The 20,676-nt window shown below is 36.6% G+C and overlaps 1 protein-coding gene across 1 annotated transcript in view; it reads right to left on the reverse strand.

Moving 5' to 3' along the window:
* The window catches only part of KIF13A (kinesin family member 13A), a 242,422-nt gene that overhangs the window by 130,261 nt on the left and 91,485 nt on the right, over positions 1-20,676 (reverse strand). The window contains 1 exon segment of the mRNA XM_074272374.1: positions 4,794-4,854. Coding sequence (XP_074128475.1) covers positions 4,794-4,854 — 61 coding nt within the window.

Below are 20,676 nucleotides of genomic sequence, written 5' to 3' on the forward strand. Positions count from 1 at the left end.
TACTGATAGCTTGTTCAAGAGATTAATGAAGAGATGGAATTAAGTATTTCCAAAATGAAGATTCAGAAGGGAAATCCCTGGAAAAGGTGTTTAAGTCAACATCAACTAGCTATTCAAGAAATTCAAATCTAATTAATTTTAAAAGAAAAAAAAATTATATGCCTAATTCTTACACAGCAAGTTATTTTTTAACTTGATTCAATGAATTTAAAACTGAAAGAGATTGTAGAAGTAATCTTCCTTCTGATTTAACAGATGAGAAAACTGAAATGCAGAGAATTAAATTATTTGGTCAGGGTCAGCACAACTGGTTAGCAGGCGATAAATTCCTTTATGACACAGAAAAAACTAATAAACCAGTAAGGAAAGGAAATAATATTTTGATGGTTACCTAAAAAGCCAGAAATCAAAAAACTACTAGAAAGAGAAACTCTACATTAATCATGGAAAATGGCTCAATGGATGAAGAGGTTAGGTATCTATTCTTTCATTCTTCTCTGGGTTCTGCTCCTACCTCTCTGCATTTTTTCTCCCTAACCATGACTAACCAGTCATTTTATCCCGGAAAATCATTCTACCCAAGCAGCTTTCTTACCCTGATAAGTTACTCTTTGTTACTGCAGACTCTTCCTCTGGTAAGTTACCTCTATTTCATCTTTTTAAAAATTGTTGTTTATTTTTGGCATTCTTTTCTTTTTGCATTTTGAGTTCCAAATTCTCTGCTTCCCTCCCTTTCCCACTCACTGGGAAAATAAGCAATATGACATCAATTACACATGTGAAATCCTGTAAAACACATTTCCCTATTGGCCATATTTCAAAAAAAAAAAAAAAAAAGAATCAAGAAAAATTTAACAAGTGAAAAAATTATACTTTAATATGCCTTCCTAATTCATCAGTTCTCTCTTTGAAGGTGACCAGCATTTTTTCTTAATGACTCCTTTGGAGTTGTCTTGGATCATACTATTGATCAAAGTAGCCAAGTCTTTCACAGTTCTTCATTATAACATTGCCATCCAGTACAGAATTATCCTCCAATTCTGCTTACTTTACTTTGCATCAGTTTATGTTAGTCTTGACATGTTTATCTGAGAAATTTATTATAATTTTTTTTGCTATCACTTTATTTATTTATTTGTTTATTTTTGCTATTACTTTATTATCTGAGATACCTTTTCAGCAAAATGTAGTTTCCTTGATTATCGCTTTAAATTGAACTCTTTTTGCTTTTGCTTTCTCTGAGATCATTATTACTTTGCCTGACTTTTTTTTGCTTCAGCTAAATAAAGCATCTTAGATTCTGAGCCACTCCTTTAGTTTAACTCTCTCTGTTTCTGAAGCAACCAATATATTGTTCTGGTTCCTAATTTATTCTGCTATCTACTTTCATTTTACAAGTAAACTCATTCCATTCATATTCATAGTTATGATTTTTTTTTCTCAATCCTATTTTTTTGTTTCTTCTTTTTATCTAGTCTCTTTTCAAAAATCTTATGCTTCTAAACAATGTTTCCCTTAACTTGTCCCCCAATTTGTCATTACCTCCCTTTCTCTTATCTCCTTTCCCCTATTTTCCTATTTTCTAAGTTACATTTCATTTTTTCTTTTCTTTCTTTTTTTCTTTTTTGCTGAGGCAATTAGGGTTAAGTGATTTGCCCAGGGTCACACAGCCAGGAAGTGTTACATGTCTGAGGCCAGATTTGAACTCAGCTTCTGCTGACTTCAGGACTGGTGCTCTATCCGGGCCACCAAGCTGTCCCATACCTATGCACAACTATGTATGTATACATATTCTTCCCTCTTTGCAACAATTCTGATTAGAGTGACATTCAAGCATTGCTTGCCACTCCCCACATTTTCCTTATGTATAAGAAAAATTTCCCCATTCTACCTCTCCCTTCCCTTTTCTCTCAATGCTTCCCTTTTTCCTACTATTTCATTTTTATTTTTTATTTTCTGGAAACCATTCCAAAATAATCAACTAACATTTATGTCCTCTGGCTATGTAAGCTCCTTTTAACTACTCTAATAAAGATAAAGTTCTTAAGAATTACATTTATCAAACTGATGCTAAGTGAAGTGAATAGAACCAAGAGAACATTGTATACAACAACAAGATTATATGATGATCAACTCTGATGGATTTGGCTCTTTTCAAAAATGAGGTGATTCAGGCCAATTCCAATCCAGAAAGAGGATTGTGGAAACTAAATGTGGATCACAACATAGTATTTTCACTTTTTCTATTGTGAGCTTGCTTTTTTTTTTTTCCTTTCTATTTTTTTTTTCCTTTTTGATACAATTTTTCTTGTACAGCATAATAAATGTGGAAATATATACAGAAGAATTGCTCATGTGTAATATATATTGAATTACTTGCTCTGTAGGAGAGGGAATAGGAGGAAGGAGGGGAGAAAAATTTGGAACACAAGATTTTGCAAGGGTAAATGTTGAAAACTATGTTTGCATGTATTTTGAAAATAAAAATATATTATTTTTAAAAAAGACTTACATATATCATCTTCCCATATAGGAATATAAACTGTTTAATTTTATTGAGATCTTTATTACTATTCTTTCATTTTACCTTTATATATTTCTCATAAATCTTGTGTCTGAAATTTTCCATTTTGCTCTGAAAATCCTCTTTCACTAAATATCCATTTTTCCCTTGAAGAATTATGTTCAGTTTTTCTGAGGAGGTTTTCCTTGGTTGTCATCCTAACTTCTTTGCCTGGCAGAATATTCCAAGCTCTGTATTGCTTTAATGAGGAACCCACTATATTTTATGTGATCATGATTATGGTTCTCTATATACTATTTGAATTTTTCTTTCTGGCTGCCTGTAGTATTTTCTCTTTACCTAGGAGCTCTGGAATTTATAGATATAATTTACCTCTTGGGGGGGGGGGTTCATTTTGGGATGTCTTTCAAGGAGATGAATAGTAGATCCTTTCAATTTCTATTTTGCCCTTTCAAGCTAAGAAAATAAGAGCAATTTTTCTTAATAATTTATTTGAAATATGATATCCAGGTTCTTTCTTTTATCATGACTTTCAAGTAGTTCAATAATTTTTAAATTATCTATCCTTGGCATATTTTGTAAAGCAGTTGTTTTTCCAAGGAGTTATTTCACATTTTCTTCTATTATTTCAGGAACTATTTTCTTCAGTGAGACTTTGTACCTCTTTTTCCATTTGGCCAATTCTGTTTTTAAAGTAGTTCTCTCCCTCACTTAATTTTTATATCTCCTTTTCAATTTGGCCCATTCTGATTTTAAAAGAATTCTTTTCTTAAGTGAATGTGTTTGCTTCTTTTATGAGTAGATCAATCCTGTTTTAAAAAATGTTATTTCCTTCAGTATTTTTCTTGTGTGTGTGCCTCTTTTGCCAAATTGTTAATTCTCTTTTTATAATTTTATGGCATCATTTTTATTTCTTTTTCCAATTTTTCCTCTACCACTTATCTGTTTCATTAACTCTTCCAGGAATTCCTGTTGGCCTGGATTCAATTAGCATTTTTCTTTGAGGGTTTGTTTGTAGCTGTTTTCACATTGTTGTCTTCTTTGTGTCTTGGTCTTCCCTACCACCACAGTAGCTTTTTATGATCAAATCCTTTTTTTTTTTTTTTTTTTTTTTTTGATCTTTGCTCATTTTCCCAGCCTATTTCTAAACTTTGAATTTTATGTTAAAGTTGGGGGCCTATTCACCTGAGAATGGAGGGGTACTGTCCTACACTTTAGCTTTCTTCATGTTGCTGTTTCTAGAACTAGCTTTGGGGGTCTACAAGTTTTTGGTGCTTTCAATGTGGTATGATCCTGGGAGAGATGTGGTCAATGCTTTCCTGGTTAGTATTCTGGTCTTTACCCAGGAAGGGCCTCTGGTTCGCTGCAGCCAAAAACACTAGTATTCCTCTTTGCCTTGGAACTGAATCCAGGACCCTTTTTTTTTTTTTTTTTTTTTTTTTGATTTTGACAGACCCCCAGAGCTACTTTCTGCCTGGAATACAAGCTGGAGTTGTATATGGGCAATAAAGTATATGGGCTATATCTAGTGTCAGCAGAGGGTTCCCTGTAATCTCTTACTGAACAGTTGTTGACACATACACATACACTCTCATTATCTCTGGGTTGAGAGCTCCTATACTGTTTCCTATGACTAGTATTTCTGTAGGCACATGTGTGATAGAATTCTACCCTGGTGTTACAGATTTTTCTGACAAACCCCTTTAAGTTTTCTTAGTCTGGAATTCAGATGGGTTGCCTCTAAACTGCCATCTTGGTCTGGAACCTCTATTTTAAAGAAGTTGACCAACTCTTGCTCTCTGAACTACAATTTTGACTCTCCAGATTTCTTTCTCCAACATGCCTCTACTCAGATACCTCTTTCCACTTCCACTTTTCTGCTTTCTGTTATATACTGTCTTGTCACATTAAAATATAAGCTCCTCAAGGGAGCTTTACCCTTGAATTTGTATTCCCAATATTGTATTTCTCATAGTGCCTTACATATAATTAGTGCTTAAAAAACTTTTTGGCTGACCATGTATGATATACTATACAGAAATTTGAAATAAAAGATGTATATTAAAACATTTTAAATGAAAAAGGAACACTGCAAAATACTCATGAACATGTACTTATGAGAATGATAGGACTAATTTGAATAGAAGTAAGATTTTTTTTTTAAGTTGTGCTATTTTTATTATATTCTATATGTAATTCTTACTATAAACAATCTTTTTAAGTAGTCAGGGGCCAAAATGAAGGTGGAAAACAAAGTAAAACAACTTACCAGCATATTTTGTAGTATTTGATTCATCCATAGACCAAAAGCAGTAATCAAAGGCAAAAACCTGCATCAAGAGACCAAAAAAGATATAAAACTCTACAGCAACTTCTCATTGCTATTATAGGCTCAAAGATGACTCATTGATAAAAACAGGAGGATTAAGAAATTCCATTTTACCTAATCCCTTTAATTTGGAAGAGCTAAAATAAAAGCAAGAATGAATTGCCTTGATGAATATCAAAACTTCTTTCAGACTGGAATATTTGTGTATTACATATAACTTTATAGTTAATTCCTACCTACTCGGAATTTATCTATTTATTTTAATTTTTTTTCTTCAAAATTTAGATAAACAAAAGTTCAAAGAAGAGTTTTTGCATTCTACTTTTTACGAAAGAGGTAAGAGATAAAGAATTAAACTGATATTAGATATTTACTCCCAAAGCAAGGGTAGCATCTGTATCTGGTATCAGACACCTACTAACTGTGACCTCAGGAAAGTTATTTAACCTCTGCTTGCCTCAGTTGTAAAAACTCATTTGTAAAAAGGGAGTACCAACAGCATCTATATCCATGGGTCACTGTGAGGATTACATAATATTTCTAAGGCATTCTCCATAATGGCATGACCATCGTAAGTACTATATAAATGTTAGCTATATAATTATTATTATTGAAACAACTTTGTGTATATTGGATACTTTCAGTATATAAGCAGATTCAGTTCCACACCTTATGTTTATCATATCCAAAATATATAGAGAAAACTGGCTGTTTGACTTGGTAATATCATACTAGCAGGCCTATACACTACTTTAAGATATTTAACAGGTATGGGATTATCTGCTGTCTAGGGGAGGGGGTGGGGGGAAAGAGGGGAAAAATTGGAATACATGTTTTTGGAAGGGTCAATGCTGAAAAATTACCCATGCATATGTTTTGTATATAAAAAGCTATAATTTAAAAAATCTAAAATGAAAGAAACTAGATAAAATAGGGAAGGTTCTATGTGTACAGAAATTGTTTGGCAGAATTAAGGCAGTATCCATCTAATGGAAAACAGGTGAACAAATGAATATACTGAAACATTCCTGCACTGTTAAAAAAAATTATGAAGGGAATGGATTCAGAGAAATATGAAGTGACTTCTATGAATTTATACACAGTGAAGTAATCATTATCAAAAAAACAATTTACACATACTTCTAGTTAATCTTTAAGTTCATACAACTACAACATTACAAAAAAAGGGAAAAAGAAACAAGTATTTATTAAGCAGTTATTATGTGCCAAACACTGAGATTAGCACTTTATAAATATTATCTCATTACCTCCTTGCAACAATTCTGGGAGATAATAAATGCTATTGTTGTGGCCGAGTAGTTTCAGCCAGGTCTGACTCTGTAACTCTTCATGATCTCATTTGGGATTTTTTTGGGGCAGAAATGCAGGAGTGTTTGTTACTGCCTATTCAGGCTTATTTTACAGATGAGGAAAATGAGGCAAAGAGGCTTATGTGTCTTGCCCAAGTTCACACAGCTACTAAGCACCTGAGGTCATATTTGAATTCAGGCAGATGTTTTCCTCTCTGTTGGCTCGGCACTCTACCCTTTGTGCTACTTTACTTCCCAAAGTGCTCCTACTATTCCCACTCTGCAACTGAGGAAACTGAAGTTGTCAGAGGTTAAGAGATGCACCTATTAAGATCTAAAACTTGTATTCAATTCAGGATTTCCTGACTCCAGTCTAACACTCTGCCTATAGCACCTACCCAGCTGTCTCAAAGAAAAACATCTTTGAACAATTTAAGAATTCTGATTAATGAAATGACTAATCATGATTCCACAAGACAAACGAAGCAAATTATACCTTTTGGCAGAGAGAGGATAAAGTTAAGGTGCAGAAGAAAACATACATTTTCAGACATGTCCAAAGTTGTATGTAGTTTGCTTGACTATGCTTACTTGGAACAAGATTTTCTTTTATTTGGGTGGCAGGGGAGATTCAAGAGGAAAAGGAAACTAGCAATCGTGATACCAAAAAACAAAACTAAACTAAACTAAATCATTAAAGCATTTTTTAGTTGCAGAAGATAACAGAAGGCCAGAAGGAGATGAGAAAGTAAGACAATTTAGAATAACTAAGGTGTTGAATTGATTTATGTGTTTTATAAAAAGTGAGCTGTATATAACAAAGAGTCATGATCTTGTATACATCTCTTTTTTCCTATTCTTCTTTTATATAACAAAACTTACTCTACTCTGCATCTACTATTCTACTTGGTTTCAACTCTGTGGAATAAGATGCATCTCCCAGATTAAGCTCATCATCTCTAATCTCATCACCAAGCTGCTAACTCAGGCCTCTATGGAGACCACATCCCATGGAGTACCAACTGCCTCCAGATGTTTTCTTTTATAGATGGCAGGGGAAAAAAATGGACTTTTTTAGTTTTCTTTATTCGGCATCTATTACTGTGGCTGTTTTCAACTCTTCAGAAAAATATGTTCCAAGAGGAGATGACCTACAGTCCTCCCAACCACCCACTCATTCTATACTACCTTTCTTTCTCTTTTTATGTGCTTTCCTCCCTCCTTACAGTAGGGATTGTGTTTCTTTTTATTAGTAATATCCCCAAAGCTTAGCACAGTGGCTTGCACACAGATGTTTAAGAAATTTTTTTTCTGACTTGATTGGATTGATTTATTATTATTTGTCAAATTCATCATATTAAATAAAAGGTATTTTTAAAAAGAAAAAAAAAGTTCTATAATGACAATGTGATCTCAGTTTTTCTGCCCACTCAACTCCAATGATCATCAAATCTACTTTACTTCATCAGCTTACTATTCCATCCCTTTGATATGATCTAAGTTTTTCTTTATATCTGCCCCTTCGGTTAGTACTCTTGGAGGAAGAAGAGTCAACTCTTTTCAAAGGCTAATTCCCCCAACGTGGGTTTTCATCCCATGACCTCAAACCTGCAAATGAATTAAACTTTTGATTCTGTTCTGGAAATTTTTATAGAATCTTTTTTTTTTTTTAAATTTAAAAGTGTTCTTGAACAGAGTACAGAATATAGGCATTACTTCTCATATGCAAAACAAGTGGCATGGGTTGCAGCTTATTACCTTAACATGCTTAAAATTAGAAAACTAAGACAAAGACATTTCACAGAATCAGACTTAAATCTAGAAGGAAGCTTGGATGTCATCAAGTCATACCCCCTTCATCTTACAGATGAGAACTTGAGGCACAGGGAGCCAAGGTCACATAACTATAAACTGTTAACAAGGAGTCTTCCTAACTTCCTGTCCAGAGCTCTATCTACTAAAAATTGAATCTTGATCTGAAAGACTTCTCCAAGGACATAAAACAAATAAGTGGGGAAAAGTCATATTATAGCTCATTCTTCCTTGTCTTCTACTCCCCCCTCCCTTTCCCCCTTTACTTCAGCTGAACATTATCTTTCCCTACTTTGAATTCTCATAGCATTTCATTCATAACTTTCTAAGGTCATTTATCCCACATTGCTTGGGTAAACTGTAAGATTCTTAAAGATAAGTATCCCATCTTAATCATCTTTGTATCTCAACACAGTGTGCAGCACTGAATTTTCTTTTGTTAATGGGTTTTTATTTATATCTTTTTTTTTAAATTTTTAAAGCACCTTATTTTCAAAATACATGTATAGGATTCAACATTCACCCTTGAAAAACCTTGTGTTCCAAATGTTTTTTCCCTCCCTTTCCCCATCCCCTCCTTTAAATGTCAAGTAATCCAATGTTAAACATGTGCAATTATATCTTTTTTTAATTACCTACATAACATTATTTTTTCTTTTTGCCTCATTCCATTATTTCTTTTTTTAAAATTAATGTTTATAATTATAACATTTTCTTTGACAATACATATGCATAGATAATTTTTTTTTTCTTTTCACATTATCCCTTGTACTCCCTTCTGTTCCGAATTTTTCCCCTCCTTCCCTCCACCCCCTCCCCTAGATGGCAGGCATTCCCATACATATTAAATATCTTATAGTATATCCTAGGTACAATATATATGTGCAGAACTGAGTTTTGTTGTTGTTACTGTTGCAAAGGAAGGATTGTATTCAGAAGGTAAAAATAATCTGGGAAGAAAAACAAAACAAAACAAAAAAACAATGCTCGCAGTTTACACTCATTTCCCAGTGTTCCTTCTCTGGATATAGCTGATTCTGTCCATCATTGATCAATTGGAATTGGATTAGCTCTTTTCTATGTTGAAGATATCCACTTCCATCAGAATACATCCTCATACAGTATCATTGTTGAAGTGTATAATGATCTCCTAATTCTGCTCGTTTCACTCAGCATCAGTTGATGTAAGTCTCTCCAAGCCTCTCTGTATTCCTCCTGTTGGTCATTTCTTACAGAACAATAATATTCCATAACATTCATATACCATAATTTACCCAGCCATTCTCCAATTGATGGACATCCATTCATTTTCCAGTTTCTAGCCACTACAAAAAGGGCTGCCACAAACATTTTGGCACATAGAGGTCCCTTTCCCTTCTTTAGTATATCCTTGGGATATAAGCCTAGTAGTAGCACTGCTGGGTCAAAGAGTATGCACATTTTGATAACTTTTTGGGCATAATTCCAGATTGCTCTCCAGAAGGGTTGGATTCTTTCACAACTCCACCAACTGTAGCGAGCTGTTGTCTCTAGAAGCTGCTGGATCGCTCTCTGGGAAGAGATCTGCTGTGTCTTCTACTCAAATCTCTCCAACAGATTCTTCTTCCTGTAATGAACCGTTGTCTCCAGGCAGTTGCTGTTAACTCTTGTCCAAAGAAGTGACTTCCCTTCCTGCAGAGAGCCCCGTCAAGCCTGATGCAATGCAGAGTCTTTCTCTTGAATCCTGGCTCTGAATCTCCTCCAACTCTTATCCTTCTTCAGGCCGATCTGCTCTCTGCGCCCAGTGCTGTCTCTTTTTATCCTCCCAGAGAATGGGCGTGGGATAATGCAAGGGCTTCTGGGAAGAACCACCCCAGCCAATGAGCTTGCCCCCTCTATCAAGTCAACCTGAGTTCTCACCTTGTAATTGTCCAGAAAACCTGAATTCTCACCTTGTCACCATCCAGACAACCTCAGTTCTCACTCAGTAATCCTAACATCTCCCCCTTTCTTTTGATTTAGAACATAGGACAGTCATGACCTTGAAACATAAATCCATCAATATGGGAAGTATTACAGATAATTACATAAATTACATAAGCACATAGTAACATAACACATGCTAGAAGTATATAACATAATCATAATCAAATAATCATAAATTGAAAATTTATAAATGTCCATAAGTCCATTGTCCATTAGTCTCATCTTGTGTGAGGAAGTCCAATGATTCCTGCTGGTTTTAAAGTTCTTTAACAGTCTTCTTATTATCCATGCTCTTTCAGTGTCAGATGTTTCTTAGATCTTCTCCTTTATTTTGAGGTCTTTCTCTTTTTCTGTCTCTCTCTGATGGACAAGGCGAATATGACTCATTGGCACCCATCTGATTCCTTCTTCATCTGTTTTCTTCTGTCTGTTAAAATACTAGCAAACCCTCTCTCCCAGGCAGTTAACCTATCTAATTTTCTTCTATTTACCACTTTCTAAATCTCTTCTCATCATCTGGCAATTACATTGAAATTGTTCGCATTGGATACAGCCCTGTTGGTTTAAAAGGCCTGTATTCTTCCCAAGTGTAATCCATTTTTGCAATCTGATTGCCTTTTGGCTCACTTATCAGGTAATCCCTTTCTGCCATGTGATTGCTTTTCTGCTGGTTGATTAAATCAGAGTCCTGTAACATCAGCTGCCATCATGCCCCAAGTCTTTTTTGCCTGGGGCCTTGGACCTGGGCCCCTCATCCTATTTCCCTGAATTAGTTTACACTCTGATTAATAAGGCCTGAATTTTATCACTTCTTAAGGGCCACTGTTCTACCCACACTGGTGAATCAGTCTTCCACTGAATAGGAACTGGTGAAAGTGCAGGTAGGCCTTCAACAGCAGCCCTGCCTAAAAAGCCGAAGTGCTTATTTGTAATCCTATCTGCTGTAAAATGTCTCTTCCCCACAGATTGATGGGGATTTTTTCAACCACAAAAGGAGTAAAAGCTCCTGTTTCTCCTTCAAATACCCATCTCAAAGGCCTAGCACTAACCTCTGCTGCTATTGATCCTCCCACCCCAGACATATAGGTGTCTGCTTTAATCTTTGGCCAGTGACCGGGCCAATTGGCACCTCTAATAACTGTACGATCTGCACCCGTGTCTACCAATCCTTCAAATGGTATTCCGTTTATATAAATAGTAAGCATAGGTCGGTCAGCTGTCACAGCTGCTGTCCAATATATTCCTGGATTTTGTTCATTGGAGTCAAAATCTAGGCGACTATCACTAGGTTGCTTATTAGGGGTCCGTAACAATAAGCCTGATGCTACTACTTCTCCTGGTTGATAAATCACACGTTGTCTGCCTGTGTTAGTGACTGGGATATTAGATACACGTTCTCCAGTCTCCCACATCAGTGTATGGATGGACACTGTTTTGTAGGCACTCTCAGAAGGTGAAATGGTCAAGCCTACTGTGCCTGGAGCCAAAGGATCCATAGGCTCAACAGGAACAGATTTCACTTCTCCAGGGAGTATCTCGGTAGTCTCTACTGCACACAACTCTATTTTTCCTAATTTCAATCCCTTTCTTCCATCTGATTGCCTTTTGGCTGATTGATCGTGTCTTAAAATTCTCTGGATGTAACCTCGGCTGCCATCATGCCCCACTTGGGGGCCTGAAGCTGGGCCCCACCTGTCATTTCCCTGTGTCAATCTACATTCAGAGGCCCAGTGGAGGCCCTTGTGACATTTTGGACATGGAGTTTTAGGTCTTCTCTCACCCTGTCTTCTCACTGTATCTCCATATCTACACTGAGCTCTTAGATGCCCAATTTTTCCACATTGAAAACATCGCCGAGTTTCTCTAGAAGGCCCTTGCCATGAGGGACCCTGTCTTTCCACATTCATCATTGTCCGGGTGTAAAAAGAATTTGTTCCCACTGTAGCACAGCGTCTTATGATCTCCTCTAAAGGAGCATCTTTGTCTAATCCCCATATAATTCTTTTGCAAATCTCGTTGGCATTTTCCTTAGCCAGATGTCTGGTCATTATTTCTGTAGCTGAATTTTCTCCAATAGTTCTTTTGACAGCAGTTTGCAAACGTCCCACAAAATCTGCAAAAGGTTCATTGGGACCTTGCTGTATTTTAGTGAAAGCCTCTCCACGATCTTTCTGTCCAGGAAGGACACCCCAAGCTTTTATTGCAGCCTTAGCAATTTGCTCATATATTGTCATGGTATAATTAATCTGTTCCGAATTCTCTCCATATTGACCTTCACCAGCTAAGTGCTCAAAAGTGAATTGTGTGTTAACTCCTATTTCCAAATTGCATCTGACTTGAATTTTACATAATTCATGAAATTCCGCAAGCCATAATAAATTTTCTCCAGGTTCCAGACATGTCCTTGCTATGGATTTCCAATCATTCGGGGTTAGGACTTCATAAGACAAACCATCTAGTAACATTTTGACATAAGCTGATGTAGCCCCATAAAGGGTACAACCTTTTTTCAAATCCTTAATTTTATTCAAATCTAAAGGTGCATATCTTCTCCTTTTTTTACCTACAGAGTCAGTATTTTCAATCACAGGATATGCATGTATAAAATCACTTATATCCTGTCCTTCTCTCTTAGCTTTAACCAATGCTTTTTCTAATCTTGTCATAGGCTTAGGCTGCTTCACAGGCAATTCTGTTTGTGTTTCTGCCTCTTCCTCTCCTCCTTCTTGCTCCACCCATGAAGGGTTAATTGAGGGAGGAGATGGGAGGTGCTCCTGTTGCTGTTGCTCAGAATTGTACTTAACTTCATTGTTATCTGATTCATCCTTTTCACCTAGTTTAGTTGACACCTCCCCATTTTGCTCCTTCATTTCTTCCTTTAGAATAACATTTTTTAAAGCCATTTGGATTAAATTGTAGGTATGAATTGTATCTTTGGAAACTGAGTTTGGTCTGGAACCAAAGGGCAAAATGTCACAAAGGCAATTGTAGTGTTCACCTAATTGCTCTCCTACTAATTTCCACTCATCTGGATCCAATTCTTTTTCCAGAGAAAAAGAAGGACATATGACCTTCACAGTTCTTAAAAGTTCAGTAATCTCCTCTAAAATTATAATCAATCCTTGGCTTTTCATAACCTTGATGATGCTCTCTAAACATTTTCCTTGAACAGAAGGTGTTTGCCCCATTTCACTATAAGAGATTGCTGGTTTAGCCCTTAACAAGTTAAGTTCCTTATTTATCTATTAGCACGCTCACTTAATCTTTAACAAAGTTTCCTCGTTACTCACGGTTCTGGGTCAGAGAGACTGAGATCTAGATTGGAAGCTTTTCCACTGGAATCAGGACTGTGTCTGTCCCTGTTCGGGCGCCAAAAATGCGAAGGTCTGGTCTAGCTCTTCTTGTCAGGATAAGCAAATGTCCTTGCCCCACGTGTGGACGCCAATTGTAGCGAGCTGTTGTCTCTAGAAGCTGCTTGATCGCTCTCTGGGAAGAGATCTGCTGTGTCTTCTACTCAAATCTCTCCAACAGATTCTTCTTCCTGTAATGAACCGTTGTCTCCAGGCAGTTGCTGTTAACTCTTGTCCAAAGAAGTGACTTCCCTTCCTGCAGAGAGCCCCGTCAAGCCTGATGCAATGCAAAGTCTTTCTCTTGAATCCTGGCTCTGAATCTCCTCCAACTCTTATCCTTCTTCAGGCCGATCTGCTCTCTGCGCCCAGTGCTGTCTCTTTTTATCCTCCCAGAGAATGGGCGTGGGATAATGCAAGGGCTTCTGGGAAGAACCACCCCAGCCAATGAGCTTGCCCCCTCTATCAAGTCAACCTGAGTTCTCACCTTGTAATTGTCCAGAAAACCTGAATTCTCACCTTGTCACCATCCAGACAACCTCAGTTCTCACTTAGTAATCCTAACAACCAACAATGCATCAGTGTCCCAGTTTTCCCACAGCCCCTCCAACATTCATCGTTATTTGTTCCTGTCATCTTAGCCAATCTGACAGATGTCTAATGATATCTCAGAGTTGTCTTAATTTGCATTTCTCTGATCAATAGTGATTTGGAACACTCTTTCATATGAGTGGAAATAGTTTTAATTTCATCATCTGAAAATTGTCTGTTCATATCCTTTGACATTTATCAATTGGAGAATGACTTGATTTCTTATAAATCAAAGTCAATTCTCTGTATGTTTTGGACATGAGGCCTTTATCAGAACCTTTAACTGTAAAAATGTTTTCCCAATTTGTTACTTCCCTTCTAATCTTGTTTGCATTAGTTTTGTTTGTGCAGAAACTTTTTAAATTGGTGTAATAAAAGTTTTCTATTTTGTGATCAATAATGGTCTCTAGTTCTCCCTTGGACACAAACTCCTTCCTCCTCCACAAGTCTGAGAGGTAAACCATGCCATGTTCCTCCAATTTATTTATGATTTCATTCTTTATGCCTAAATCTTGGACCCATTTTGATCTTATCTTAGCATGTGGTGTTAAATGTGGGTCCATGCCTAGTTTCTGCCATACTAATTTCCAGTTTTCCCAGCAGTTTTTGTCAAATAATGAATTCTTATCCCAAAAGTTGGGATCTTTGTGTTTGTCAAACACTAGATTGCTATTTTTATTCAATATCTTGCCCTGTGAACCTAACCTATTCCACTGATCAACTAGTCTATTTCTTAGCCAATACCAAATGGTTTTGGTGACTGTTGCTTTATAATATAGTTCTAGATCAGGTACAGCTAGACCACCTTCATTTAATTTTTTTTTTCAGTACTTCCCTTGAAATTCTCGATCTTTTGTTGTTCCATATGAATTCTGTTGTTATTTTTTCTAGGTTATTAAAATAGTTTCTTGGGAGTCTGATTGGTATAGGACTAAATAAATAGATTAGTTTAGGGAGTATTGTCATCTTAATTATATTCGCTTGGCCTATCCAAGAACACTGAATATCTTTCCAATTATTTAAATCTGACTTTGCTAAAATTCTGAATTATTTCTAATAGCTTTTTAGCAGAGTCTTTGGGGTTCTCTAAGTATACCATCATGTCATCTGCAAAGAGTGATAGTTTGATTTCCTTATTTCCTACGCTAATTCCTTGAATCTCTTTCTAGGCTCTTATTGCCAAGGCTAGCATTTCTAGTACTATATTGAAAAGTAATGGAGATAGTGGACAACATTTTTTCACTGTTGATCTTACAGGGAAAGGTTCTAATTTATCGCCATTACATATAATGTTTACTGATGGTTTTAAATATATGCTCGTTATTATTTTAAGGAATAGTCCATTTATTCCTATACTCTCAAGCGTTTTTAGTAGGAATGGATGTTGGATTTTATCAAATGCTTTTTCTGCATCTATTAAGATGATCATATGGTTTTTATTAATTTGATTATTAATATGGCCAATCATACTAATAGTTTTCCTAATATTAAACCAGCCCTGCATTCTTGGTATAAATCCTACTTGATCACAGTGTATTATCCTGGGGATGATTTTCTGAAGTCTTTTTGCTAATATCTTATTTAAGATTTTAGCATCAATATTCATTAAGGAAATTGGTCTATAGTTTTCTTTCTCAGTTTTCAATCTACCTGGTTTAGGTATCAGTACCATGTCTGTGTCATAAAAGGAATTTGGTAAGACTCCTTCAATCCCTATTTTTTCAAATAGTTTATATAGCATTGGAGTTAGTGGTTCTTTAAATGTTTGGTAGAATTCACATGTAAATCCATCTGGTCCTGGGGATTTTTTCTTAGGGACTTGGTTAATAGCTTGTTCTATTTCTTTTTCTGAGATGGGACTATTTAGACTACTTACTCCTTCCTCTGTTAATCTGGGCAAGCTATAATTTTGAAGGTATTCTTCCATTTCATTTAAGTTATCGAATTTATTGGCATAAAGTTGAGCAAAGTAGCTCCTAACTATTGTTCTAATTTCCTCTTCATTAGTGGTGAGTTCTCCCTTTTCATTTTCAAGACTAACAATTTGCTTTTTCTCTTTCTTTTTTAAAATCAGATTTACTAAGGGTTTGTCTATTTTGTTGTTTTTTTCATAGAACCAACTCTTAGTTTTATTAATTAATTCAATAGTTTTTTTACTTTCAATTTTATTAATCTCACCTTATTGTTAGAATTTCAAGTTTTGTGTTTGTCTGGGGTTTTTTAATTTGTTCCTTTTCTAGCAATTTTAGTTGTAAGCCCAATTCGTTGGCCCTCTCTTTCTCTATTTTATGCAAGTAGGCCTGTAGAGATATAAAACTTCCCCTTATTACTGCTTTGGCTATATCCCACACATTTTGGTATGATGTCTCATTATTGTCATTTTCTTGGGTGAAGTTATTAATTATGTCTATGATTTGCTGTTTTACCCAATCATTCTTTAGTATAAGATTAGTTTCCAATTGTTTTTTGGTCTATTTTCCCCTGGATTTTTATTAAATGTAATTTTCATTGCATTGTGGTCTGAAAAGGATGCATTTACTATTTCTGCCTTACTGCATTTGATTTTGAGGTTTTTATGCCCTAGTATATGATCAATTTTTGTATAGGTTCCATGCACTGCTGAGAAGAAAGTATACTCCTTTCTGTCTCCATTTAGCTTTTGCCAGAGATCTATCATATCAAACTTTTCTAGTATTCTATTTGCCTCTTTGACTTCTTTCTTATTTATTTTGTGGTTTGATTTATCTAATTCTGAGAGTGCAAGGTTGAGATCTCCCACTATTATAGTTTTGCTGTCTATTTCTTCTTGCAGCTCTCTTAATTTCTCTTTTACGAATTTAGATGCTGCACCACTTGGTGTGTATATGTTTAATATTGATACTGCTTCATTATTGATGCTACCCTTTAGCAGGATATAATGCCCTTCCTTATCTCTTTTAATTAGATCAATTTTTGTTTTTGCTTGATCTGAGATGAGGATGGCTACCCCTGCTTTTTTGGCTTTGCCTGAAGCATAGTAGATTCTGCTCCACCCTTTTACTTTTAGTTTGAATGTATCACCCTGTTTCAGGTGTGTTTCCTGTAAACAACATATAGTAGGATTCTGACTTTTAATCCAGTCTGCTAACTGCTTCCTCTTTATGAGGGAGTTTACCCCATTCACATTTATGTTTAGAATGACTAATTCTATATTGCTTGCCATCCTATTAACCCCTGCTTATGCTTTTCTCCTTTCCTTCCCTCTTACTCCCCTACCCAGTATTAAACTTGTGAACACCACTTGCTTTTCACAGCCCTCCCTTTTTAGTATCCCTCCCCCACCTTAAAGTTCCTCCCCTTATTTTACCCCTTTTCCTCACAATTTCTGTATTCCCTTCCCCTTAGCTTACTCCTTCCCTCTCACTTTTCAACGTAGTAGAAGTTTCACCATAAATCGAATATGTCTATTGATACACACTATGTTCATCTCCCTCCTTTCTTTCTCTCAGATATAATAGGTTACCTTTGCCTCTTCATGAGATGTAGTACCACCACTTTACACTTTTTTATGATATAATTTCCTTTCCACCTCTAGTTTCTAGGACAAATTATACATATGTTATTTACATATTTTTATGGCAGAAGTATAGTTCTCAAGATTTCTTTTTACCTTTTTAAAAATCTCTTGAGTTCTATATTTGAAGATCAAATATTTTATGTAGGTCTGGTTTTTTCATCAAGAATAGATGGAATTCATTTATTTCGTTAAATATCCATCTTCTTCCCTAGAAAACGATGCTCATTTTTGCTGGGTAAGCTATTCTTGGCTGCATACCAAGTTCCTTAGCCTTTCGGAATATCATGTTCCAGGCCCTTCGTACTTTTAATGTGGACGCTGCTAGATCCTGGGTTATCCCTATTGTGGCTCCTCCATATCTGAATTGCTTTTTTCTAGCAGCTTCCAGTATTTTTTCCTTTGTCTGATGGTTCTTGAACTTGGCCACTATATTTCTTGGCGTTTTGGTTTTAGGGTCCCTTTCAGTAGGTGATCGATGAATTTTTTCAATGTCTATTTTACCCTCTGTTTCCAAAACGTCTGGGCAGTTCTCTTTGATAATTTCCTCAAAAATAGTGTCCAAGCTCTTTTTTTCCTCTCATTTTTTCAGAGAGTCTGATTATTCTCAAATTGTCTCTCCTGGATCTGTTTTCCAGGTCTGTTGTCTTTCTCATAAGGTACTCGACATTCTTTTCAATTGTTTTGTGTAATGCACCTGGAACTGAGCCCCCTGTGCAGAAGGGAGACGCCCTAATGTCAGTCATCTCCAGGATGTGGTTCCGGGTTGACTAATAGAGCTACGTGTCAGTAGATGCGTGGAACTACGAGTCGCCTGGCCATATAAGGAGAAAAACGGCTAGCCATTGCTAAAGGAGATGGCCCCGCCCACGAAGGGAGGAATTGGGGATGGTCCAAGAAGAACTTGTATAAAAGTGATAGTCAGCAGCAGCTCGGAGAGACATTTTGGGGAGCAGACAATAAAGAACAGCTCTGCTACATGTTGGCTCTCTGTTTGCTTATTCCCCGCTTCCATCTCCGAAGCCGGGCCGGAGACGTCCAAAGGCTGGAGGAAGCTAGCAGCGTGCGGTAAGGTACTTTCGGTTTCCAGTGAGACTGCAACAAGTGGTGTGGCAAAACCCCAATAAATGGCGCCCGAACAGGGACCCGAGCAGTGTACTCGCGGGAACGAGGAAAGATAAGTAGAAAGACGCGCTCCTTGATTTTTAATCAAGAAGAAGCAAACAGCCTAATTGCTTAGATGCAGTTAGATGAGGTATGGGGCAGAAAGCAGTTAAAGCCCAAATCGAGCCAACAGATTCAGGAGTATATGCTTCACAGTTATATAAACTATGTAAAAAGAATGGAGTGGATCTTAACTTAAAAGCATGCAGAGCCTGGGTAGAAAAAATAGAGCTCTATGTCTATCTGTGTATGTCTGCTTTGAATTTTTTTGTTCTCTGTTAAAAGTTAGCAAGCTCATAAGAGATAAGAATTCAGCCTCTGTGTTACAGGCTTAGAAAAATAACAGGCTGAATTGTGGAAATTGAAATTCATTCAGAATAGTAATTCTTTCAGAGTGGTTCAAAATGTATTGGTCTTAAAAATTGTTTGTGATTTTAAACTTTTTAACCTGTTGTACCAATTTGTAAGTAAAACAAAAGAAAAAAAAAACTTGACTATTTTAAACTGGTGGGGAAGTTTTCTCTGAAAAGCAGATTTTCAAAGTCTGCTAAAGAGGAGTAACGGCAATACAATCTTATCTGCTTAATACCGGGGCTGGAGACGTTTGAAGGCTGGAGGAAGCTAGCAGCGCGGTAAGGTACTTTTGGTTTCCAGTGAGACTGCAACAAGTGGTGTGGCAAAACCCCAATAAAGTTTCATTTTTCTGGTTTTGCTTGATTACTTCTTGGTTTCTCCTTGATTCATTAATTTCTACTTGTTCGAGTCTAATTTTCAATGATGTATTTTCTTCACTCACTTTTTTTATATCTTTTTGTAATTGTCCAATTGTGTTTTTAATTGAGTTTTTTTTCTTCTATGGAATTTTTTTCCATTTGATCCATTTTATTTTTTAGAGAGCTGTTTTCTTTTTCCAGCTCACTAATTTTATTTCTCAATGATTTGTTTTCTTTATCCATTCTGTCTTTAAATGTGTGGAATGACTTCTCCAGACTCTCTTGCCAAGCTTCCCTTTCCTTTTCCCATTATTTCTCTTCTAGCTCTCTTGTGAGGGCCTTTTTGATTTCCTCTATGAGATTCTTTTGTATTGAGGAGCAGATCATATCCCCCTTAGGGGATTCCTCTGGAGACAGTCTGTTTTTAGTCTCCTCAGGGTTTGAAGTCTGCTCTCTGTCCATACAGAAGCTGTCAATGGTTAGAGCCCTTTTGAATTTTTTTGAATTTTTTGTTCATTTTGTCAGAGCGGGAATCAAAGAAAGCAAATTGACAAGAGAAACAATAGGTCTGTTTTTTTTGGGGGGGGATGGGGCTGGATGGTGTTAATGGACTTCCTCTACAGATTGGGGGGGAGGGCAGCAGCAAGCCACTAACAGGACAGCGATGGCTGCCCTGCGTCTGCGCTCTGAGAACGGCTGAGTCACTCCAGGTGGGGGTTGGTGGTGGCCGTTCTGAGAGACGCTAGCTTTCCCGGGTTTTATTCTTCACCTCCAGTGTTTACACCCTCTCCGCTACCAAGATGGAACATTCACATTGTGGTAAAAGTCTTTTCGCAGAAACAGCAGAGATTGTACCCCTCCTACTCCGGTCTGAGCTGTGTGAGCTGCCTGTTTCACTCGGCTTGCTTGCCCTCAGTCTGCGCCCAGTCTGATTGACCCTCCCCCGAGCAAACACAGACCTTCTCTGGCGAATTTCAAGGATGTCTTCTCTTGGTGATTATTTGTGGGTTTCTTTTCCAGTCAAGCATTAACTCCGAGGCTTGTCATGAAGTAAGTCCTGAGAGAAAACACGGAGCTCAAGTAGCTGTCTGCCTCCATGCCTCCCTCTTGGCCAGAAGTCTCATTCCATTATTTCACATAAGTCCTCCGTGTACTTCTCTGAATTCTTCATATTTAGTATTTCATGGCACATTAGCATGTCTATCATTTTTCAAAACTATCTTCACTGAATTGTTTCCATTCTTATTTGAGAATTTTAGCTAGCTAGTACTGTCAGAATTATAAAATGTAGCTTTTGTTTTCCCTAAATTTTAATGGTTATACCTCTATTTCCCAGGACAAATAAGTTAGATAATTTACTTGTTGGGG

This window comes from Sminthopsis crassicaudata, chromosome 1 (genome assembly GCF_048593235.1).
Source record: "Sminthopsis crassicaudata isolate SCR6 chromosome 1, ASM4859323v1, whole genome shotgun sequence".
Classification (NCBI taxonomy): Eukaryota; Metazoa; Chordata; class Mammalia; order Dasyuromorphia; family Dasyuridae; genus Sminthopsis; species Sminthopsis crassicaudata.